The sequence below is a fragment of the Megalopta genalis genome, chromosome 5 (genome assembly GCF_051020955.1).
Source record: "Megalopta genalis isolate 19385.01 chromosome 5, iyMegGena1_principal, whole genome shotgun sequence".
Taxonomy (NCBI): domain Eukaryota; kingdom Metazoa; phylum Arthropoda; class Insecta; order Hymenoptera; family Halictidae; genus Megalopta; species Megalopta genalis.
In genome coordinates, this window is record NC_135017.1 from 15197259 (window position 1) to 15214400 (window position 17142).

General features: G+C 37.1%; 5 protein-coding genes across 12 annotated transcripts; 2 read left to right on the plus strand and 3 right to left on the minus strand.

Moving 5' to 3' along the window:
* Positions 1-5: 5 nt before the first annotated feature.
* On the plus strand, positions 6-1169 carry LOC117227013 (protein KRTCAP2 homolog). The gene is made up of 3 exons (XM_033481860.2): positions 6-276; positions 465-683; positions 776-1169. The coding sequence occupies exons 1-3, from the start codon at positions 273-275 to the stop codon at positions 949-951; spliced, it is 399 nt and encodes a 132-aa protein (XP_033337751.1). The 5' UTR covers positions 6-272; the 3' UTR covers positions 952-1169.
* Positions 1086-3028, minus strand: Stoml2 (stomatin like 2). The gene is made up of 7 exons (XM_033481851.2): positions 2693-3028; positions 2490-2597; positions 2279-2426; positions 1954-2202; positions 1726-1881; positions 1417-1661; positions 1086-1351 (listed from the first exon to the last, which is right to left on the minus strand). The coding sequence occupies exons 1-7, from the start codon at positions 2765-2767 to the stop codon at positions 1181-1183; spliced, it is 1152 nt and encodes a 383-aa protein (XP_033337742.2). The 5' UTR covers positions 2768-3028; the 3' UTR covers positions 1086-1180.
* Positions 3029-3699: 671 nt separating this feature from the next.
* On the plus strand, positions 3700-8687 carry LOC117227012 (lysoplasmalogenase TMEM86A). 5 transcript variants are annotated; one of them, XM_033481857.2, is made up of 6 exons: positions 3700-3878; positions 5125-5288; positions 6083-6276; positions 6354-6469; positions 6777-6890; positions 6957-8687. In XM_033481857.2, exons 1-6 carry the CDS (start codon positions 3858-3860, stop codon positions 7077-7079), a joined length of 732 nt encoding a protein of 243 aa, XP_033337748.2. In that variant the 5' UTR covers positions 3700-3857; the 3' UTR covers positions 7080-8687. The 5 variants fall into 5 exon arrangements, with proteins under 5 accessions (XP_033337748.2, XP_033337749.2, XP_033337750.2 ...); XM_033481858.2 differs by having other exon boundaries at positions 3703-3878; positions 6780-6890; XM_033481859.2 differs by lacking the exon at positions 3700-3878 and adding an exon at positions 4550-4675.
* On the minus strand, positions 4621-12050 carry LOC117227008 (intraflagellar transport protein 81 homolog). Of its 3 annotated transcripts, XR_013033457.1 has the most exons (13): positions 11459-12050; positions 11231-11379; positions 11057-11168; positions 10746-10862; positions 10611-10670; positions 10389-10541; positions 10036-10314; positions 9658-9975; positions 9434-9584; positions 9159-9375; positions 8912-9075; positions 5923-7017; positions 4621-5853 (listed from the first exon to the last, which is right to left on the minus strand). XR_013033457.1 is itself a non-coding variant. In XM_033481849.2 (12 exons), the coding sequence occupies exons 1-12, from the start codon at positions 11561-11563 to the stop codon at positions 8739-8741; spliced, it is 1935 nt and encodes a 644-aa protein (XP_033337740.2). In that variant the 5' UTR covers positions 11564-12050; the 3' UTR covers positions 8252-8738. The 3 variants fall into 3 exon arrangements, 1 of the variants encoding a protein (XP_033337740.2); XR_013033456.1 differs by lacking the exons at positions 4621-5853; positions 5923-7017 and adding an exon at positions 8252-8835; XM_033481849.2 differs by lacking the exons at positions 4621-5853; positions 5923-7017 and adding an exon at positions 8252-8835 and having other exon boundaries at positions 9146-9375.
* A 290-nt stretch (positions 12051-12340) lies between these two features.
* LOC117227014 (dynein light chain 2, cytoplasmic) lies at positions 12341-16059 on the minus strand. 2 transcript variants are annotated; one of them, XM_033481862.2, is made up of 3 exons: positions 15870-16059; positions 14856-14973; positions 12341-14676 (listed from the first exon to the last, which is right to left on the minus strand). In XM_033481862.2, exons 2-3 carry the CDS (start codon positions 14961-14963, stop codon positions 14515-14517), a joined length of 270 nt encoding a protein of 89 aa, XP_033337753.1. In that variant the 5' UTR covers positions 14964-14973; positions 15870-16059; the 3' UTR covers positions 12341-14514. The 2 variants fall into 2 exon arrangements, with proteins under 2 accessions (XP_033337753.1, XP_076378192.1); XM_076522077.1 differs by lacking the exon at positions 15870-16059 and having other exon boundaries at positions 14856-14993.
* Between the last annotated feature and the right edge of the window lie 1083 nt (positions 16060-17142).

Genomic DNA, 17142 nt, shown 5'->3' on the forward strand with positions numbered 1-17142 from the left:
CCTGAACGGATCATACAGCTTCTCGAATGTTCCGAAATCTTGAATTCTTGAATGACAATTCCGAGAAGAAATTAAATAATTTAATTTGTTATCATAGTTATTATTTTGGGGAAGCTTGCACTCGCTTTACTCGCTTTCGTAATTTCTTGCTATCGTATGTTTACCCGGTCGGGAAAAATGAACTTGGAAGGGGAAACCGGCGACTAAGAGGCCTCTGATTTTGTTTACGTGGACATCAGTATCGAAGACGATAAGCAAGTTTTTATATTAAAATGTGTATGTACAAACGTTTATTTATTAAATAAAACGGTTCCACAGACTACGAGAATACCAATCGTTATTTAACCGGTAGAAAATTAATTTGAAACAATGTACCAGTTTGCAGTTTTAATAACACGTGACATAACCATACCGATGTGATTGGATCGATGATTTCGATTTAAGTTGATCTTGTAACTTTTCAGCTGTTAGCAGTGGAGTATCATTCGCATTGTCGTCAGTTCTGACGGTTCTTGTATTCTCCGGAATGCAAATATATAAATCTTCGCTAGCATCCTCCCAATTGTATACCATACTAGGAGGATACATCGGTTCCATATTGTTTATATGTATACTAACTGCCGTAGGAAATCTAGAAGCCACAATATTTGGAAAATCCTTCCAACAAAAGTTATTTCCCGAAGGTACATATACACACATTGTTGTACATTTGATTTTTCATCTACAGATATATGCGTGACAGCAAAATAACATCAAAATGTTTTAATTTTTACAGTTGTATTTTCTCTAATAATTAGTTTAATCGCGTCTGGATTAGTGCATCGCGTTGCAATTACAACTTGCTTCTTATTTTCTATGGTTGCATTGTATTATATAAATCGAATCTCCCAAGAGACGTACTCTGTACCAGTGCCTGTACCAGTTGGAGTGCATACAAAGAAGAGAAAATAAGAAAAACATACTAATTTAATGCAGCTTTTCTACTACAATATTGTGCTCAATCGAAAATTTTAGGATTTAAGTATCTTGCTTTCGAAAGCTCTTAATCGATCATCTACTCAATGTATCTGACCAAATATGCTTAGTTATCTTTTTGTATTAATATATTTCTACCGCTACAATTGTAGGTAGATAAGTAAAATTAAAATAAAATACATCATATACAAATATTTTATAACATTCAGGGATTTTGTTTTCCACTCTTCATGTGTTTTTCCGCCTCTTCCTTATCACTGAAATATTCAAACGCTTCGTCTGAATCTTGGATATTTACATGAGACCTGTCGGTTAATTTCGCTTGATTGTCGTGAAAATTCTGTCCAGACATAACTTGTTTGTAAATTGTTAATGCCTGCAAATGATGTATAAAGTAAAACAACTTGCAAAGAATTACTCTTTCTTTAATTCTTGACTTACTTGTGCTACCATGGAAGATGTGTCGCCCACATTGCTGGGTATTATTAAAGTATTATTTTGTTTCGCTATTTTCTTGAATGCCTTAATGTACTGTTCGGCTACACTAAGTGCTGCCGCATCCTTCGCGCTGGTTAAATTAAGTGCTTCCGCTACAATTTTCAAACTTTTAGCACGTGCTTCAGATATCATAATTAGAGCTTTTGCTGCGCCATCCGCTTTGTTTATTTCTTCCTGCTTTGCGGCCTCTGTAGAATTAAGTTCATATAAATTGATGTTTAATTTTCAATTGAAAACAGAAACAGTAGTAACCTGATGCTAAAATCTGTGCCGAACGTTTTCCTTCCGCGATATTTATCTCTGATTCTCTTTGAGCTTCCGAATTCAGAACCGCAGCTCGTTTTTTGCGTTCGGCTTCCACTTGCATCTGCATTGCTTCCTGTACTCGTTGTGGTAGTCTTATGTCACCTAATTATGAAAATGATTAATTATTGTAACTTTGGTTTCAATAATGGAGAATATTACATTCCCTTGACTCACGTATTTCGTAACGAAGACAAGCGATACCCCACACTTTGCTTGCTTTGTTAATACTCTCGACGATACAAACATTGAGGCCTTCTCTCTCCATAAATACTCTGTCCAAAGAAATTTTTCCTAACTCTGACCTCATTGTGGTCTGGGCTAATTGGATTATAGCAAACTCTGGATCCTCTACTCCATAAGATGCCAAGTATGGATCGATTACTCTTAAATATAATACTCCGTCGATGTTTAATGTAACATTATCTACGAATGAGAATATTAATGTTAACTTGCAAGCTATTACATTATTCGTATCACCTGTATATTTGACAATGTGTACCTGAAGTCACTGCAGATTGCTGAGGAATTTCTATAGCGATTTCTTTGAGACATTGAACATATTTAACCCGATCAACTATTGGTATTAGTATGTTCAATCCTGGCTCTAAAATTTTATGAAACTTGCCCATTCTTTCAATGATCCATGCCTGAAAGAGTATTATACTTATTACCATATCACTTATTGTACCCTATTCGCAAAAGTGACAGACCTCTTGTTGCGGAACAAACATTATAATAGTATTGGTAGGTCCACTGGATTTATGTCTAACATGTGCTACAGCTATTCGAGGGGCAGAATGTTCGAGGGCAAGATGTGGCTGATAATTTAAAAGAAACAATTATAATACTATAAGCACAAGTTCAAGATATGATAGTTTAAGGTTAGCTATATTTTTAAACGTATCATGGTTACCTTGAAAACCCCAAAATTACGAGCGAACAATTTAAATCTGCTATTCATTATGAATTTATATTTTCGTAATAACATTGAGGTGATAATGGAAAATTCCTCTGTCAAATAGAATACCTTATCTCGGTCTGTTTAAACCGTAGTTGACCGTAGTCAAATCACGTTTTTGCTACGAAAAAATATCGTTAAAAAACTATATTTACAGCAACTGATTGAAAATTGGTATCCGATGATTGAATCATACACAAAATCAAATGAAATGTTTTTATTCAGGTAATATTCGCCTCTATTATAATACCTGAAATAGGTAAGGCTGTGTGCTTAAAATGTATGAAGCACATTGTATAGGAAATACATATTTCTTAAGTTCGTGGCACCGTGGTCCTTGGTTTGAAAACAATTTCGCGCGCAAAATAATACACGCGGGAAATGGTAAGATTTCAAATTATAATCTCACCACACCTAGATTCATATCGCCTAACATTATTTTAATGAATTATTTTCTACAAGAAACATTTATCTTTTAGCAGTACACGTTAAAATTGCTTAGCATACGCGGTGTGCCTACTGTATATCGTCCTATTTAATAATTATTAATTCTAGGGACAAGAACATCCGTTGCGTGTCGTGTTGTACACCCCGAACCGTCGATAAAGTAAACTGTATTACCCTCGTATAATTCAAGATCAAATTACAATTACAAATATTTATCTTTTTTGATCAGTCACGCAACAGAGTAATACAAATATAATTAAAACATATTCGACTGCTTGAAGCTCGATTAACCGAGTTCGGGTAACCGTTCGGTATTCTTATTTGCTGTTGATTGATTTCTTCGACAGAAATTGCTTCGTTCGTTCAATTGTGCCGTATTCGATTAATTGCATTTCGAGATTACAGGCAATTTCGAAAACGGAATTGATAAACACAACAGTGTATACATTTTTACGTCAAAACAAAAGAGATTTGCAATCATTGGTCGGTGTCGGTAATTACCGACAGGTCGGCCAATGAGATACAGCGTCGTTCGCGAGGGAGAAATAATGCAGTCGTCGGGGGAGCAGCCTGCTGCGATAATTGTATAGCAATTGACAGTGCAGCGGAAAATATCGTGGATGCGAGTGCGTGACATTATACCTGCTGGAAATATTAATCTGTTTCATCCAAAATGTCATCGCCTACGCAAGTGGTGAGCGTCATTTTTTCTCATTAATCGATCCGTTCACGTCATTCCTTTCGATTACCCCTGATGCATTTATATGTTTTCATTAATACATATTTGCCTTCGTCTCGACACTTTTGCTGCATAGATCTATCCGTTCTCTTGTTCGAATCGACATCGAACATTCATGCCTTTGTTTACATCGCTTCGAAAACAAGATACGCAAACGTCAAAAGTCAAGCTTCCTGCCGAACAGCTGTTCCTTTTGTTTTGAACGACGGCTGTCATTCATTTTTTTCCGCGCAACATTGCTCACTTTTCCTTTACGTTCCCTGGACTATCAATAAGTAATGTTGGTACTATTGCGAATTTTTTTTCTACGTATTCCTTTGTTTCCATGAGTGAGTGAACAACAGAAAGAAATGATGCTTCTTCGGTGCCCCATTTACGATACGTTAATAACAAATTCGACATTGATGCTGCCGCAGAGACGTTAGAAAAATTTGCCAGCCCCAGATTCATTGGATCAATAAATTACCGAACGTCACTGTATCGCATTAACTTTGAATCAATTCAACGACCAATTGAATGTCCACCTTGACTAAGTTGCTGCAATCTTCTAATGATTGTTTAATTCACCTTTCAAAACACTACGTTCCTGTGTACAGAGTTTTACTGAAATCAGTGTTCTCTTGATACGAGAACTGAAATAATATGTGTTTCTTTTCATTGTGCCAAATATAGTAGTACAGACAAAAAAGCCTTTAGCTGGTTGTTAATTATTCAGTATTTTTATTGTCGGTACAATCGAACGACATTCAATGGTACATTTATAATCAGCCAGCCGCTCACATGATGCAGCTAAATTGCTTTATTTGTATTTTATGAGAAAAATGCGTGTTTACGCGCTTCCTCCATTCATAGGGTTCAAGTACAAACAAATATTATGATTGCAGAGAGATACAAAGCAACGATTGATAATGCAACGTGTTCGTTTCACACAGTCCTGCTATCTTATCTCTCTTGTGTATGTTTACAAGACTTCTCCCTCAAATCATTTTCTGCATCCAGCGTGTAATCTCGTTATTCATGCGCGCAAATATGACGGTTTTAACTTGAAATTTATAATCGTTTGTACGTTCACCGAAACATAACATCACTGATCCCTAACATCAACGTTACAAATCGGGAAATCGTGTTGGAAACATGTTTCCACTGTGAATCATCGTGAACAATAACCGGGACTCGAATGTCTCTGTTTTGTCTGTTGCAGTTAAAAAGCGTTGGCCCAAAGCTAGTCCCGTTCTTTAAAAGTGTGTCCGTGTATTTTATATTGCTAGCCGAGCAGCCGTCCCTACTCACGGCATGCTTCAAGTGTTTGCCAATTATAAGTCTTATCGTCTTTGTTCTCCTTCATGGAATTAGTTTATCGCAGGAGTAAGTGCAACAGATTTTTGCATAAGCCGATCTCTCGTACGCTCGCTTCGAAACCATCCTGATTAATTCTCATTCGTACACACACTCGGCGAATAAAAGAGCCGTAATACAATTAACGCTACAAATAATCAATTAACTTGAAGCAAGTGGCTTCCACGGCTTTTATTTCGTGCATTACGTGCGTCACGGCGCAACCGTTTAACACCTCTAACGAGCAAACGTTTAGCGGAGCCGGAAGCAGTGAGTTAATCGAGGCAGCGCGTTACATTTCCTAGATCGCTATAGGTGCTAGCCTAACTTCCACGTTTATCTTGCTTACACGCTTGTTTTCAGGTTGCTTCTTCCTTTATTTCTCTAATAGGTCTCACGCACATACGTTTCAGAGTTTTTCTGCTATTTAATGATCTCTTAAGATCTATGAATCGTATTTTAGAATAGCAATAACGGCACGAGCAAGTTTCTTCGGAAGCGAAACAGACACACTATCGAAATTCTTGTTCCGGTTCCGATGGTTGCCAGTCAAGACGGTTGCTCTCGTTCCTTTAGGCTACATGTCCCGACAGACCTAGAACCAATCAAATTGTTAATTGATCTGGGAAACTTGTTCGGATAGTGTCGATAGAAAAAAAGTCACCTGAAAATGTAAGTGTAAGCCAGAGTTCCTCTTCGCCGCTTCTCCGCTAGAGTCTTATTCGCTAGAAGTCTTCTCGCACACATAATTACACAACATTATGTCCGCTTTTTTTTTGGAAACTGGAAACAGATGCTCGCAAAAAATTATCTGCTACTTTCAGATACACGTTCTCCAGACGCATACTGACAGGGCTGATATTCAGTTGCATAGGGGATGCATTACTGGTCTGGCCCAGTTGTTTCATAGGAGGAATGTGTATGTTCGCTCTCGCTCAAATCATGTACATCAGCGCGTTCGGTTTTATACCACTTAACATAATGCTGGGCACGGTTCTGTATGCAATGTGTTCCATAGGTAAGCATCTTCTTTTTCTTCTTCTTCTTCTCGAGACACTTGAAAACAAAAAGAAAATGAGTTCCCTGCTTTTATAGTGATATACGCACTGATGCCGGGTCTTAACGGTGTACTGGTTATTGGAGTTCCAGTATACACCATACTACTGACTACCATGGCATGGAGAGCAATCTCGAGAGTGCAGTTTTACAGGGTATGGCAACCTTTTAATATTTGAAATTTTATAGAAGCTTATCGCGTGAAAATATAATTCATCAAGGGGAATGCTCATCACTGGTATGCTCTCCCTTTAAATCACATATTAGGGTATTTGATCCCCATCTGCTTGCCTGATAGAAAGATTGTAATTAATGTTATATTCAGGTAGTGAAAAATAGATATTTTTAGCCAGTTGCGGTGGTAGAAGATGAGATTAGAAAATGCTGACCTAGAAAGACAGCAGACCCGTTCGATTTCTTGTAATTGCCCAACATGATGTATTCAATAAATAATTTCTCTAGCAGGAGTTATGGACGTGGACTAAATTATGCAGTTGCATAGGCAGTATATGTTTCCTGATATCCGATACGTTGCTCGGCTTCCACTACTTCCACACCCCGTTGCCTTATTCCCAGGTAATAGTCGATCAATTATGGAAATCGTTGATATAATGTTGGTCTCTGATCCATTGGTTTTTTTAGGTCTCCATCATGCTGACGTATTACGCGGCCCAGTTGGGAATCGCGCTTAGCGCCGTTGGATCTAAAAACAACAACAATGTTAGCAACAAGAGAGACGAACAGGTCAATTCAGTCAAGGGTTGAATTGCATATTTTCTATAGGTTGTACATATTTAATCGAATTATCCTCCCTCCCCTCCCTCCGAGCCGCTCAAAATAATTAGAAGCTCTGACGAACCAAATATATTAAGTAACAATACTGTGTACTAAAGTGCAGCCTAATTATTTTGAGCTGTGCATCGAGATGAGGTAGCATAACTTATCGTTCGATGTAGGTACAATGCACGATCAGTTAAACGATGTACGATGACCGAACAACATTGAAGTAGTATAACACTGCCACCTTCCCGAGGCAAGCGTTTTTATCCGTGGCTATCTCACTATGAATTGTAAATCGTACCTTGTATGTACGAATCGTTTTCCTTCTTCAATTGATTTGTACCACGGCGTCGGACACAGGACAATTAGATACCTTAAAATGCTGTGACAATTAGGAATATTTCTATAGGTGTTTAGCTAGCGTAGGAATTTCCTCTACAGTTAATTACCGTAGACAGCACGATGTTCCTATGCGAACATCGTGCACACATGTGTTATGTGTGTGGCTCAATGTGCACACTACGAACCAAATCACAATTTTGTACGGTAGAAAGAATAGTATCCAATAATATCCAATGATAGGTGACGTTGAATGATAGTTGATTATGTGTAAATAGAGAGACGCAACTGATACAATAGAATTGTAAATGTTTCGACATTGTTCTTTCACGTTAAATAACACTGAGTGAAACAGAAATAGAAAAAGAGAGAGAGACAGAACAATTTTATAAGAATTCTCAGTTTATGTAGACCATATAGATTCTTTTATTTCACTACTGCATTTACTGATAAGTATTGAATAATAGGGATGCATTTATCTTTGACAAACATGCACTAACGCAATATCCAGGCAAATTTGATTATTTTTTCAATAATAAATATCTTTTCTAAATATATCCGAAGAAACTGAAGAGTTCTCATGTGGGGAATGTATTTTCTATCTTAGACTATAGCAATCGTAGCAATTGACTCGGTAGATTATTATAGTGCAGTGATAAATTTCAATGACATATCATTCAATTGAATTAATTGTCTTGGAAGCGCAAGGACTACTATGACTCCGGTAGTAACAATAATCTGAGCTAAATGACAATGAACATAGAACTGAGATTACTGAAACGCGAACGTGTTTCTTAGTTTAAAAATAAATCTTGTCGCAGTCTGAATCTTCGTTTTATTCAGTTCTATCGTTCAAGTTTATGGTGTACAAGTTCTAGCATAATAGTAAATATGTTTACAAGTTCGTGTAAACGAAAAATAAAAACATTACAACGTACGATACAAGATAATTTGGTATGTGCTCTACAAATCTTTTTCTTTTTTTCAATTAATGAAATTACTAGTTTCTAAGTAACTTCCAGAGACGTCACTACTACGAAGTTATTTATTAATCTACTATTTTTATATGTAATTCATCGGCGAAACACTGTATAAATCGTGTGAGAAACATTGATAATTGTAGAACACACGTATCAATATTCTATATACACAGTCCTCCTGTACTCTGATTCTAAAATTATAATTAAACTCATCTACAATATCTGTATACTGAGACTGTATTTTATGAATAATTAAAAGATTGTTGATTCAAAAGCGCGAACGTTACTGCAATTCTACTCCTTGATAACTATGAAACGGTAATAATTATTGTAAAACTAAAGTTTCTGCACCACCTCGACGCACTACGATACCATTCGATAGTTTGCTCTTCTCTGCGCAATTTATTTTACACTTAAAGATCCTGGAACGAGGAACATAATTGCGATACTTTCTCCAGAAGAATGTTACAGTTTAATACAGTCGAAAAATCTACTCACGAAACAATATCATCCCACATTTGAACTTGTCTCTCTTGTACTGCGTTGGTTTTCATTAATTCTTCCTTTTCCGACGCAGATACTTTCATTTTGCTTTCCTCAGCTTTAATAGCGGCGTTCAATTCTTCTCGTATTCTTGCACCTGGATCGGAGCTATTAGGATCCTATAAACATTCACATATAATTATTAAATGATTGAATAATTAATAAATTAATAAAATAAAATTTAACAACCTCTGTTTCTCGCCTTATTCTTTCCTCTGTACTCTTTATGTGATCCAGGAGTCTCACCAATTTCCTCTTTTCTTCCAAACCTTCGGTTATTTCTGTTTTGATCATCTCTATCTCAGATTGCAGATTATTAATTGAAACACTCATGCTTGATTCAACATCATTGTGAGCTTTCTCGGCCTTCTCGTGTTGCTGCACGAATTCCCTTGACTTTTCCCGCAAACCTTGCACCTCTGAAATGTGTTTAAGTCGTTGGACATACGTTGATTGCAATGTATCAAGCATACATACCATTTATCAATGGAACCAACTTTGCTCGGCGAGAGGAGATGTCTTTGGACAACTGACGATTTATTGAGGAAGCATTCTCTTCTGTAAAATCAGTCGGCGTGCTCTTCTCTACCGTTTCCAACATCTTTTTCGTCTGATTATATTGGCTGAGCTAGGAAATTGAACAACACAGTTTAGTTAGTTATTACATGTATGTATAACGATTTCCCTTGAGCCTAAGCTACCTGATTTTCCAAAATTGCAGTCGTTCGATAAAGTATGCTATTTTCTGCATTGAGCCATGCCACCTCGCCTTTGCAATGCTTATAGAGAGTACTTCTGGTTTTCAATCGGTTAATGTATTGTTTCAATTCCTCTCCCTTGGGCGCAGCATCCTCTATCATTAGCCTCGATAATTCCCGTTTCTCCTCCAATTTCAACTGTAGCTCTTGCAAAGAATCATCAGTTTTCTCCAGTCGTTCGAGAGCATTCCTTTTGATATTCGCAACGGCCGCCGCTTGTTGCCGAAAGGGCTCCATCTTGTCGATATTGATTTTCGAGATCTGCGAATAACATCTGGTTACGCTCGTATCATTTCATTTTAGCACGTTGCCGCGGTTTACCTTAATCTCTACCAGATCTTGAATCTCCTTCGCCATCGAGTCCAATTTGTTTCTCATCGTAGTAATCTGATCCGGACCTAAGTACGAATAATGTTTCACTGAAGTCAATGCTTTCATGCGATTCCTCAGCTGATTCAATTCGGCTGGTAACTTCTCGTTGGCAACCATAGACTGCACGGTCACCATTTCTGATAGCTGTTGCAATAGCGTTTGTGCTGTCACCTCGTTCTCGTCCCTCCTCAATGTTTCCAGCTCTCGTTCTAGTCTTTGGATAGCAATCTAAAATTACAGTACCAGCTTAGAAAGACGGTTCAAATTGCTTGAACAGCATGATACTTTGTAGACGTTGCTACCTGCAGTCTAGACGTAATTTCTTTCTCTTGTTCTTCTTGCAATGCTAAATCACGATCCTTGTCCCTTTCGATGCGCAACGATCTGGCTGCATCAAATAAATGAATGCCCGCTTCTGCTTTCGCTTTCATTTTTTCGATGCGTATAGTGACTGCCTAATTAAATCAATCATGGGATTAATTCTACGGGCAACGCGAATGACTCGCGTTTCTATCTCTCCTTACTTCTTTTTCTTTCTCCATCGTTTTCAGGTCTGCGGTGAGCTCGCTGGCATTCTCGAAATTCTACGTTCAATTAAACGAACGATTAGCCGCAAGTAATGATTGCAATATTAAAAGATATTAGAAACGTTCGTTTACCCTTTTCCCTATCTCTCTCTCTTTGTGAACCGCTTTAAATCGATCGATCAACACCATGTATTGGTCGTGCAAAGCGGCGACCTCAGGATCACTCAAATATTCGGCGGGAACCTCCACCTAATTAATAACAATCACGTATCTCGTTACGGATTGCTTTAAACAGTTGTATAGTGTGTTTACAAATCTCTGCCGTTTCAATTGTTGAACAATATATTGAGAAAAATTTCGGAACATTGCTTTTAATCAATTCAAGGTCGCAGAAATTTATAGACACCCTGGATAAATGTGTATACGCATATGTGCATGGATACCTTCACTAGAAAACGAGACAAATAGGCTCTTTTCCGAGCAACGTCCACGTGAGAGAGAACCCATGTCAGGATAGGATGAATCGTTTCAGGATCACCTCGGATCAGACCTTGTCTAACAAATGAAAGTGAGAGAAAGTTAAGTTGAATTTTGAAAAAGTTTTGCGACTTCTATACCTAAATGTAACGGGATCTGTCTGCGGCTGATAATTGAACACGCGCAGCACATTTAAAATGTAGATAGCAATGTCTTCGGGAGTCTCGCTTCTTGGATCAATGTTCGCCGCATGCTGATCTTGTATCTTGATCAATACCTCTTTCAATACCTGCAATGAATAACCGGTGAGTGGACGAATCGGGAATCAAAGTACAATTGTAAGATTTTAAACTGGCCTAAACGCTTACATGCAACAGTTCCTCAGGACTCAGAGAATTGAAGTAAATAATATTGTAATTACGTCCGAGCAACTTATTCACCTCCGATGCAATGAACTTCATGTTTTCCTTCATGATTACAAAAAAACGGTAGAAGGTTGCTCTGCGAGCCACGATAAACTCAGCCAGAAATGGAAGTACATAATCTACCGTTTTGTTGCCGTAACGTGTTGTCCTGGCAACGGCGTCGTGTTCTCTCGGTTACCTCCTTTAAAATCTAACGCGTGCACATAAACGCAATCTCTTGTGCCATGTGCCACGTTGATGTATCACGTAGCAGGAGTATTTGGAGTCTGCACACGATGACCTTTCAGGGAAAATTAGTGCGCTAATTAAGTTACGGCCCGGCGCAGGCCGAGAGAGACTCCTGAAAGGTCATTTAATTTTCAACTACGCGTAACTGTTTGATGCACCTCGCGTGCACCGTATCGGTATCGATTACCGGAGCTGAGCAATTTCAACTCGACTAATTTTGATGCGACCGCAGAATAATTAACCGTGAAAAAAACGGTGAACGATATAATACTAAAACGGTGGGGTGTCGAAATCGTACATTAAATTTTTCTCTATTGCGCAATCATTGAATACCGTTACAGAGTCGAAAGATTATTTTATTTCTTTTCTCTTCAGGAAATGAAATTTTGCTATTACTCGAACTTGTCGCCTCTTAAAAACTATTTGTTGGTCTCCACAAATAAAGTTATGGATTTAATTGAGAAATAATCATTCGTTTTATTTAAAAGAAAACTATTTGGACAATCAGTACGTAGCCCTCTCGTACTTCTCCATGTATATATATATCCTTCAAACTTAACGTACGATTTAATCGTTATAAAACTGCAAGTCTCCATGTATGCTCGAACATGAAAGTTTTTATTCCACACATGAAAATTGTGTTGCTCTTTTTCTCTCCTTTTTTATATATCGTCATCACATATATATCGTCGTCGTCATCGTCATCATCATCATCATCGCCACCACCACCATCATCATTGTCATAATCATAATAATAATAATCATCATCATCATCATCATCATCATCATCATCATCATCATCATCACATATTTTAATACGCAATTTCGATATGAAAATCGAGACTCGTTCGAGACGAACTAGTTCTCTTCGATACAATATAACACAGTGATATTTAAATGTATGTATTTAAATCTTGCGAAATTTCTATTTATATATATATATTCATATCAGCGGTGTGTCGACTTTCTGAGCATAGTGTATCTCGTAATACTATACTGAATCTTAATTTTATTATTTAACAAACCTCGACCCTAAACAGTATCAGTTTTCCCATTTACTTTTTCTTCTCCTTTATCGTGTCTTTTCGTTTATTTTCTTTATATATAATAATAGATGCCACTAGAACAACATTTCTCTACTCGCTTATGTGCGTTAACAGATGAAAGAGAGAGAGAGTACACCGAAGTTACCGTCGACTGAAAAATATGTTGTTGGAGAAGTCGGCTAGAATATTACTTTTTTGGAAATTCCGTTTAACAGTTTTCACAAGTTCTCCTTTTCTCTCTGTTCTGCTGTTCTAGATATACTTCAGCGTGATCGGTGAATTTCTCCAATTGCCCAGCTTTTCGTTCTTTGTTAATTCTTACAACATCCGTGTTATTACAAATGGCTTGTGAAATCTTACATAAAAGAACCATGTAAGTCATATATATTTTGTGACGATGTTTAATAATCAGTCTAAAATTTGAACAATATAGCAACGTTGTGATAATCAAATACCGCATGAAAAAATCATTTGAAGAATGCACTATATATAAATAGTATAATATATATGTATAATCTATGTTTATCATATATATATTTATATATATATATATATATATATATGTATATATATATACACATATATAAGTACCGTAGGTATTGGGTATTAGATGTTACATAAAGGATAGAGAATTGTCGACTCGAATACATAGAAATTCTTCAAAATTTTTCAGGACGTAAGAAAGAAACAAAACAAAAGACGAAAAGAGAAGATTAAAATTAAAAAAAAGAAAGAGTTTTTCTCTAAGTGTATATCGCCTTAAGGTGTAATACATTTTTGCAAAGGTTCTGTGCATAATGTAAAAAACTGCAAAACTATGACTATGACTCGATTATCGATATTATGCGACATCGTGTACAGCGTTTTATATTCATTTAAATAGAGTTGTTATGCTCGAATGCGAAGTAACACGACGCGCTGTATATAATTAATTAAACTTCCCTCAGCCCTTCGGTCTTCTTTAAATTCGCAAGTATGTCAAAAACATATTAATGAATTTGAAAGAATGTTAACGAATTTCTTGTACAGCATCACAGAACAAAAGGGAAATTTATACAAGTCACGTTTAAATAACGAATTGCAGGCAATCCATCGGGTTTGGCTTACATTCATTATTGACGACTATCAGATACATACTGCGTTTTACTCTTTGCTTTTTCTCCTCTGTTTTCTCAAGCATCATAAAACAATAAAAACCATACATTAAATTGTATGAAATACGTTACATATACTCAAATGGTGCACTTATAGTGTGTGAACACTAAAAATTTATTTAAATTTTTCGTAATCGCCAGTATTGAACTCAACCTCGCATCATTTCTATATATATATACCTAATATAAAACAAGAACACAACAAACTTTCTGGCATACACGATACATCTTAGCGCGTAAGATCGTATGTCAAATTGGTTTTCCCCTTCATTTACGTTCGGCTAATTACCTCTCCTATCTCTCTTTGTATTTCTCTACACAATTTTTCGTCATTGTCTTATCTCCCGTGATAAGTAAAACAGCAAGTCAATAGTACCAATGAGTGTTTTAGTGTGTGTATATATATACTTTTACTCTTTTACTGGGAGCGGCAGTTTCGCTTGTAAAACAAATTTCCATTGTATACAAAATGTAATTTCTCTTACAGACGGCGACGTGATTTTAAGGTATTCCATGTAGCGTGTGTGAAGGGAGGAAGAAAGGATGGTAGAACATAGAATAAGAATTCTGTTTATCCACTCTTGAAGAGAAGGATGGCTACCTGACCTAGGTAGAAATAGATAAAATGTCTTGTTTCATGCGTCACGTAGCTGCCAAAGTTACGTCCTACGATGCAATGCCACGTTGGGTTGTACTTTTTATCAAATTCTTTTTTGATAAAGGCTGCAATGTCCTGCAAGAAAGAGCACAATATAGTACAGACCATTTTATATCGCAAAGTTCCCAGCACACTCTACAACATTAAATTCTACCGATTAGCAACTTAGTACGTATATGAAAGCATTATAGATTCATTTACTGTACACAGTCGTACACGATTGTAGCTTCAATCAATGAGAACAAACAACGTACCTTTTCGATATTATATTTTTCAAGCGCTTGAGTCGCACAGTCAACAGCATCCTGCTGCATCTCCTCCGACATGTCAGCATTCTTGATTACAGCCTTTCGCTCGGACATTTTAGCGGCTCTAAAAGTCACAGGAGAAGAGACAAATACTTTCACAATTCCTGAAGTTGGTTTACCAAGTAGAGCTGTCCAAATTTCTGTACATATTGAGACGCATGGCAGCTAATCTGTTGAATTATTTACTCTGATAGCTAAGAAATATATTATGCTTTATAAACAATTAAAACATTCCCCATGCTTTATTTTTCCAGCAATCCTCAAAGATTCTGTCTATTCGTATCAGCTGTGCTTGGTACACCAAATAAATCTTGGACATTACCATGGAATAGTTCAAAACAAGAAATCAGCTATAGGCTGTCTCTCAAAAGAAGAGATCCCAGGTTCATCGGTGGTCATAAAAGATGATGGACATCTGTTACAAATGTTAATGTGTCTAAAGATTCTTCTTTTGAAAAACAAGCCTTAATAACAAGAATTCCGTTGGTAGAAGAGAAAGGAGTAAAGGAGAGTGCAAAAGAGAAAGGAGGGAGAGAGGAGATAGAGAGATAGAACAGATTTTGAACCTGGGCAGAGAAACACGGGCAATTTTGACAGTAGCGTAAACGTCATGTGCCGGCATGACGATTGGAGACTACACGAGAAAACATAAATTGGTGTTCAGGTTATTTAAGGAGCGCGATATTCCGATTGGGGATCGCTTGAAAGGTAGCGGAGGCGAAACGCGGGAGGATAGTGTTTTGTCGATACGAGGCGACGATAAGAATAATAATCGGGCTGCACGCGATCATCGTAGTATCTTGCAGAGTACCGAGAGAAATCTGCCTGCCTTGAGTGCAGCTTCCACCAGCTTCCGGTAAGAAAATCCCGTGTTAAGTGGCGAGCTTGACGTCTAAGCTGCCTGTTTGCCCGGTCGGAAACGAGGAATACCGTTTCGAATGGAATAACAACTGGACATACCTGGATTGACACTCTCACCAGCGGACGCACAGTGAAGACGATGGTTCTATTCCACCACGGACGGTCACGCGTGCCTCCTTCTGTTTATTATTCGATGTGAACTTGATTTTTCCACACTGAGAATTTTCGTTCGCTTGAACCGGCAGCCCGACTATTGCTCGATCGAGTTCAAGACTGAAGTGGCTCGTGCCGCGATCCCTGGCTCGTGATTGGCTCGCGATTAGGGTCTTCTATCACGGTCTTCTATCAACCCGGCATGCCTCGGTGCTAGCAACCCGCGTAAACATGAATTTCAAGAAATCGATAAGGAACATTTTCAAATCGTTCCGCCTACTTTCCTTCTGTGATGCTTTATTCGAATTTCGGATTACTCGGCCACAGCGACTAGACCACTAGACTTTTTCAGCTGTATCGTAAAGAAGTCCAATCAGTTCCTATTAAATAATAACCTCGAAACAAATGGTTACAATATCTTATTCAAAGTAACTTCCGTTGGTTTACCGATGAAATTCCTGTCGCTGATCTATTGAAAAGAAGCTTTACCATATTTTTTAAGAAATGAAAAAACTATGTTTATCACAGCTTTTTAATGATCTAATTTGAATGATTACGTGACGAAAACATTTTCCTATTCATAAACTAACTTATAGTTGGAACTATTTCAGATTATTATTATGGAAATGTCTCTCGTTTGTCAAGGAATTTATTAAGGTCGAAACAATGCTAAGAACTGAAAATACTATGTGACACGCAAAAATGCGATTTATATGGAAGTACGAATGTAAATTAGGCCAATCTCGGAGTCAATATTTACAATGGCAATGTCAATGAATAATTTTGTAAACTAATATCAAATTGATATTCAAGATGGTTAACCTATTAAATAAAAATATATGCATCCCATATATACGTTACAATTTATCTTTTCTTTTGGTTTTTTATAAATAATATCATATTCTTAACTATATCTTTAAACAATTAACATGTTCGATGATCCATTCGATTTTGTCGACAGCGCAGAAGTTTAAATTAATTCGTTGGTCCTGTACAAGATGGCGTTATCGTGCAGTTTCTGCGTTGACTCGCTGACTGCAACGTTTTTACCGACGTACGCGTGACACAGTAGAAGACATATGTATGCACGTAATATTGATTTCCGAAAATTATCCATTGAAAGAAATTTTAATTATTTTAGAGTGTTCCAGTTGCTTTTAATGATATAAACTTTTATTTTCTTGAGAAAAATTCATTAAAATTTGAATCAGATTCGGTA

Bases quoted from the DNA above. Each gene is read 5' to 3' on its own strand.
- LOC117227008 (XM_033481849.2), bottom strand. From the start codon at position 11,563: ATGAAGGAAAACATGAAGTTCATTGCATCGGAGGTGAATAAGTTGCTC. The intron at 10,315-10,388 runs GTAGCAACGTCT...CTGTAATTTTAG, and splicing joins AAATTACGTCTAGACTGCAG to ATTGCTATCCAAAGACTAGA. The intron at 9,976-10,035 runs GTAAACCGCGGC...TGTTATTCGCAG, and splicing joins AAGATCTGGTAGAGATTAAG to ATCTCGAAAATCAATATCGA.
- LOC117227012 (XM_033481854.2), top strand. From the start codon at position 4,798: ATGATTGCAGAGAGATACAAAGCAACGATTGATAATGCAACGTGTTCG. The intron at 5,289-6,082 runs GTAAGTGCAACA...TGCTACTTTCAG, and splicing joins GGAATTAGTTTATCGCAGGA to ATACACGTTCTCCAGACGCA. The intron at 6,891-6,956 runs GTAATAGTCGAT...TGGTTTTTTTAG, and splicing joins CCCCGTTGCCTTATTCCCAG to GTCTCCATCATGCTGACGTA.
- LOC117227014 (XM_033481862.2), bottom strand. From the start codon at position 14,963: ATGTCCGAGCGAAAGGCTGTAATCAAGAATGCTGACATGTCGGAGGAG. The intron at 14,677-14,855 runs GTACGTTGTTTG...TCTTTCTTGCAG, and splicing joins AAAAATATAATATCGAAAAG to GACATTGCAGCCTTTATCAA.
- LOC117227013 (XM_033481860.2), top strand. The intron at 684-775 runs GTACATATACAC...TAATTTTTACAG, and splicing joins ACAAAAGTTATTTCCCGAAG to TTGTATTTTCTCTAATAATT.
- Stoml2 (XM_033481851.2), bottom strand. From the start codon at position 2,767: ATGTTATTACGAAAATATAAATTCATAATGAATAGCAGATTTAAATTG. The intron at 2,203-2,278 runs GTACACATTGTC...TCTCATTCGTAG, and splicing joins GCAATCTGCAGTGACTTCAG to ATAATGTTACATTAAACATC. The intron at 1,662-1,725 runs GTTACTACTGTT...TTAATTCTACAG, and splicing joins GGCACAGATTTTAGCATCAG to AGGCCGCAAAGCAGGAAGAA.